This window comes from Fundulus heteroclitus, chromosome 15, assembly GCF_011125445.2.
Source record: "Fundulus heteroclitus isolate FHET01 chromosome 15, MU-UCD_Fhet_4.1, whole genome shotgun sequence".
In the NCBI taxonomy this organism is placed as follows: Eukaryota; Metazoa; Chordata; class Actinopteri; order Cyprinodontiformes; family Fundulidae; genus Fundulus; species Fundulus heteroclitus.
In genome coordinates this window covers 6,159,844-6,165,843 of record NC_046375.1, presented here as the reverse complement: position 1 = coordinate 6,165,843, position 6,000 = coordinate 6,159,844, and the positions used below count along the sequence as shown (strand labels likewise).

The following is a 6,000-nucleotide window of genomic DNA, read 5'->3' as shown; positions in this document are numbered from 1 at the left end:
AAAACATGAGGTTCACAGTCTGATGATGTCTTGGTTCAATCAATACCAGAATAATTATGCCAGATCTCTATTTCTTAGTGTTGTCAGTTTCAACAATAAACCTGCATGATTTGAGGAAAAATAACGTCTGACATCCTCTTCTTTTTGCCTTAGAAATTACTACTGAATTATTTTAGATAATCAGAACACATAGTGTTATTTTATACATAAAAATCATTAACATACAAGTAAAATATTATGTGCGCAGTTTAATGTCTTTCATTGCAGTTTTCTCCCGAGCTGGAGTGACGAGAACTTAAATAAATTCCTCCCCGTGCGCATTCGCTGTCGTGTGGCTCGCTCCTATGCGCCATGAAGCGATTGACAGCTCCATGGGCTGGGCAGACAAAGCTCTATATATGAAAACACGTGACAAGACTCGGAGAAGCTACGCCTCATAAGAGTGAAGACACAAAGAGAAAGGCTGGAGAGACGCTGGAGGCAGCTGCAACACCGCCAGCTCCAACCTGTTTCCACAGAGAAAGAGCGCACTCCAAGAGCGACAACTTCGACTTCCACAAAAACTTCTGCTATATAACCAATTGAAAACAGAGGGGAAAAACTGAAGACATTTGTATTTTTTACTTAATACATGAGCGTTTACTGTTTTTCCTTTAATCTAAGATTTTCCGTCGTTCAGCGATGCGCTTCTGGCTCGGATTTACGCACGGCGATAAAGGGCGATTCTGCACACTTGAAAGAATTATGTAAGGTAAAGAAACATACTTTGATTCTTTTAAATGAGACTAGATGCCGTGTTTTAAACACTTTTTCCTTGTTTTATTTGCACTAATATCTTAGCGCACCAAAATAAAATTATGTCTCCAAGAGTCTGACGTAAGAAAAATAATAATTTTGATATAAAATTTCACTATGAAAGTCATCCTGTTGTTCTAAATAATTTAGACACTTAAGTAGGTGATACTAACAAGCTTGAGATGCGATATATAAAATTATATTATGTTTGCTCAGGTTGTTTTGGTTCCAAAAGCCGTTTTGATGCTGTGTTTATGAGCGCTTGGTGCCTAATTCACTATTCAGCTCCACCAACACAAGACATTATGTGAATCATGCCAGAAAACCCAGTCGGATTTGTTGGAATTAGATTTGAATTATTGATCAAATTTATGGCTTTCTATGTCAAACATCTACAGTGAAATGCTTTACCTGAAGGTTATTCCTTGTTAATGGATCCTTTTTGCATCAGAGGCAAAGACTGCTGCAAAAAAACCAAAAGAAAAATATGAGAGCAATGTTTTATTCAGGGCTATTGAGATGTTCAAAAATCTAACATTTTTCTGTTATCAGTCTGTAGGTTGTCCCATCATCTCAGTCAGCAGTATTATCATCAGCCACAGCCATGAAATCTGTGCTTGATGGGGTGGCAGACACCACCTTCCGGACTATTACATCTGGGTTGCAGTATCTGGGCTCCAACGATGCCAACTACAATGACCCCATCAATGATTTGAACTTAAAGGGCGGCTTGTCCATGCAGAAGCCCTTATCTGCTTTCCGCAGCGACTCCTTCCCAAACAAGGTACCTCCAGATGAAGAGCTTATCCTCAAGGGCATCCCCTTCTTCCCCACCAATGCCACAGACTTGTTTGGCAACAGGAGCACATTTAGAGATGAGACTAATACCATACAATGCGGCGAGAACTTTATGGACATGGAGTGTTTCATGATCCTGACTCCCAGCCAGCAGCTGGCTGTGGCTGTGATGTCCCTTACTCTGGGTACCTTCACTGTGCTGGAGAACCTGGTCGTGCTCTGCGTCATACTGCAGTCCCGCACCCTCCGGTGCCGTCCGTCCTACCACTTCATCGGAAGCCTCGCAGTGGCTGACCTCCTGGGCAGCGTCATCTTTGTCTACAGCTTTTTGGACTTCCATGTTTTCCACAGGAAGGACAGCCCCAACGTGTTTCTCTTCAAGCTGGGTGGAGTCACTGCGTCGTTCACGGCGTCAGTCGGGAGCCTCTTCCTCACTGCTATCGACCGCTACATCTCCATACACCGGCCTCTTGCCTACAGGCGCATTGTGACGCGGAACAAGGCTGTGGTAGCCTTTAGTGTGATGTGGACGCTCTCGATCATCATCGCAGTTCTACCTCTGCTCGGCTGGAACTGTAAACGTCTCAACTCAGTCTGCTCAGACATATTCCCCCTGATTGACGAGAACTACCTGATGTTCTGGATCTTCCTGACCAGTGTCTTGGTTATTTTCATAATCTACGCCTACATATACATCCTCTGGAAGGCGCACCACCACGCTGTGCGCATGCTGAGCCGTGCCTCCCAGAAGAGTCTTGTTGTCTACTCAGCAGACGGGACTAAAGTGCAAACCACGCGCCCTGACCAGGCACGCATGGACATCCGCTTAGCCAAGACCCTGGTGCTCATTCTGGTGGTGCTCGTTATCTGCTGGGGCCCGTTGCTCGCCATCATGGTGTACGACCTCTTCTGGAAGATGGACGATGACATCAAGACGGTGTTTGCGTTCTGCAGCATGCTCTGTTTGCTCAACTCTACCGTCAACCCAATCATCTACGCCTTGAGGAGCAAGGACCTGCGGCGTGCCTTCATGACTTCCTGCAGCATCTGCCGGAGCAGTGCCCAGCAACTGGACAATAGCCTCGAGTCGGACTGCCATAACAGAAATGCCACCATCTCTGCCAACAGGGCTGCGGAGAGTTGCGTGAAGACCACTGTGAAAATAGCCAAAGTAACAATGTCTGTGTCGACGGAAACCTCTGCAGAAGCTGTCTGATGAGCCGTCAAAGGGGCTGGGTGGGGGTGGGGGGTGTAAATGTCATCCTCCCTAAACGACCCCATTTCACACGAAAAAGGCAAAGGTTGTGTGTTCCAGAAAAGTTCACTCCCGAAAGTTGTCGATTCTCATCCTCTCACAGACGCTTTAGAGGCTCCATACTTTTATGTTGGTGTATGAGTACATAGTGTGCCAAAGTGCCAAACGGTATCGCAAGATCATAGAAGGGACTCGCAATTTGGGAAGGACTCGGAAAGACTATCATAAGTCTGCTGTTTACCATAGACTTCATGATATCCAGTCAGCAAAGGCATATTATATTTTTGTACTGTGAATTCAGGTTTTGAAAAACTCTATCTTCATTTATGGGATAAGGGGCTACTGAAATTTCCAAGTAGAGAAGTTTTACAGCGTCATGTAGAACTCGATATGTATCTCGAACCATATGTACAACAATTCATTGCGCCTTCACTTCCTATAGGCTTCATGTTACATAAAGGCATTTTTGAAACTGAGTTTAAAAAAAATGACTTTAGTTAACTCAGATTGTTATATTCCAGAAGTGAGTGATTTCTGACATCGCTCAGCGAATGACCAATGTGTGGCGAGATGTTTTTGAGAAGTGACAGGTCAGGGAGAGTGATTAAACCCTGAAAAAAAAAAAAAAAAAACTCGGACTAATAAGTGTGAAACAGATTTACGAAATCTCGTTTTTCAGTGGTAAAGTGATTTCTTTAACAGCTGCCTGCTCTTGCAGGGTAAAAGTGTCTTTCTTCAGTTATGTACCTAACAACTGTACAGTGTTTAATTGCAAATGAAGTGTTCCAATTCAGCTATACAGCCAAGTTAACTCAAACGCCAAGCTTTTCTCTTTTGTTTAAAGCCTGAAAGATAAAAAGAAAAACAGAACAAAGAAACAGTGTGCGGGTCACTACTGTTGGAAACTAAAAGGGTTTTTGGATTATATAGCTGCTTTTGTCAAATGTTTAATTTTATTGGATTCTGCCTTGTACGTATGTGTGGTACCTTGTGACTTAGTGACATTTTTCCAACCCCGAAGCCTTTTGATCATTGCAGTGAGTTTTTCTTAGTGCTACTGTTGCAGAAAACAAAAGAAACCAATACACAGGGCTGGTGAAGTGGTTTTGGCGTTACTGAGTAACATAAAAATATCTGCTGTTCAATTTGTACTTCTCAAAACAAAGAAACAACGGTCAGTAGCTTGTGACTTAAATGGAAGTTTGTGTGTAAGAATTATGTGAAGATTAAAACTGACCTTAAATAAGACAACATAGCAAAGATGTGATTTTTTTTTCCTGATAGGTGACGTAGAATTTTTAATCTAGGAATCTCACAGCACAACTGTTCTGTAAACATTTATCCCGTTGTGAAGTTTTCCAGACAGCTGTTTATCAGTACGCTTCTGCTGGCTCTTGTAATTTTAAATATTAAAGATCAAAATGTCAAATTGTCACGTGGCTTCTGTACATTGGTGGCATAATGAGGAACCTATGACTTCAAAATCGCAGTCGATCAAGTGTTTCTGGTATTGCTGTGTTAAAACTTTTGAATAAAGTCGCAGCTGGTGTCATGTTGCTTGCAGTTGTTTGATTTGGTTAATTCAGAGCAGGAAGGATGACTGATGACTGACGGGGAACATCTACTGTACTCCACTGACAGAAGAACACCAAGGCCCGAAGTCATGAGTGCTGTTTTACTGCCCCCTTGTGGGTTATGGGATATTGCATCTTTGCAATGAATATTTCTTCTTAACATCTAAAACGTGACATATTTTAGACTAGAAGGTGCTGTGGAATCTTTCCTACACCATCGGCCATTTTCTTTTATTATGTGGGCTCTTGAAGACAGAAAAATGGGAACATCTGTTAATGCATATGTCACTCACATTTTGTTCATTTAACTTTGAAATAATGAAAATGGGGAGAAAAGTTAACTTAAATATCACACCTTATATATATATATATATATATATATATATACATATATATATATATATATATATATATATATATATATATATATATATATATATATATATATATAGATAGATAGATAGATAGATAGATAGATAGATAGAAAGAAAACTGGTGATTAAACAGTTTTTGACAGATTTTGGTCCCAAATAGACAACTAGTTTTCACAATTTCTAATTATCTTTGACTGGTAATTGGCCATGAGCTTTTAGTCTTTATTGAGTCGGCATAGCACATGATTCATAAATTAACTTGAGACATCATATTGCATTTGTAATTTATTGGTTTTGGTGAAGAAACTGAAAGACAAACTCAATTTTGTTTTTAATGTTAGGAAACCTGGGGCTTTTTAGTTTAGAAAGTGTCGGTTGAACTCTTGGGTACATTGACGTTTACAGAAGTGGTCTCTTGAAGAATGTATCAAACAAAAAGTATCATTATGTTTTCACAATAATCAAATATAATTCTTATAACTCTGATGTGTAACAATTTAATTATTTATTAAGACATTTACGAGACCACATTTCATTCTATTTCATACATTTGACTGTTATAAACTACTAAAATAATTTTTTTGTTTTATCCGTAAGTTAAGAACTACACAAAAGCTTTTAGATGGATTTTCCCAATGACAAAGTTTCTCCCCTTTATTTGAAATATACTGTATGAAATCCTTTTATCAAAACATTTTAAATTCAATATACGGAGGAGGGTAGAGCTGCCCAAAGTTGTACTCAAGCAAGTGCAGCACTACTTCAGTATATTTTTACTCAAGTGGAATTAAGTAGTCATCCAACAAATTACTCATGAAAGAGTAACAATGGGGATTCCGTTAAAAGGCTAAGTACTGAGTACTTGAGTATTATTTACTATTACTTTATCTAACCAGGAAAGATTCAGTGAGAGGGAAAATCTAATTTACAAGGGTGACCTGGACAAAAGCAGCACTAAATTACATTACACATGCAATTTTACAAACTATGAAACATCATAAGTAAGAAAAGATACAATAAAAGACAAGATAAGACATTCCTTTATTGTCCCACAATGGGGAAATTCAGACACAAGACACAGACAGAGTTAAACACAGATTACAGTAGTTAAAAAGATAATCTAATCTAAAGTTAGTTCTAAAGCAACAGAGTAAATATTAAATATCATATATATTTAATAATAGTAAATATTGCACATTACTGA

General features: G+C 39.5%; 1 protein-coding gene across 2 annotated transcripts; it reads left to right on the top strand.

Annotated features, from left to right (window-relative positions):
* The first annotated feature begins 435 nt into the window (after nucleotides 1–435).
* cnr1 (cannabinoid receptor 1) lies at nucleotides 436–4,405 on the top strand. 2 transcript variants are annotated; one of them, XM_021307612.2, is made up of 2 exons: nucleotides 436–746; nucleotides 1,348–4,405. In XM_021307612.2, exon 2 carries the CDS (start codon nucleotides 1,400–1,402, stop codon nucleotides 2,807–2,809), a length of 1,410 nt encoding a protein of 469 aa, XP_021163287.1. In that variant the 5' UTR covers nucleotides 436–746; nucleotides 1,348–1,399; the 3' UTR covers nucleotides 2,810–4,405. The 2 variants fall into 2 exon arrangements, with proteins under 2 accessions (XP_021163287.1, XP_012736132.1); XM_012880678.3 differs by having other exon boundaries at nucleotides 436–751.
* The last annotated feature ends 1,595 nt before the right edge of the window (nucleotides 4,406–6,000 follow it).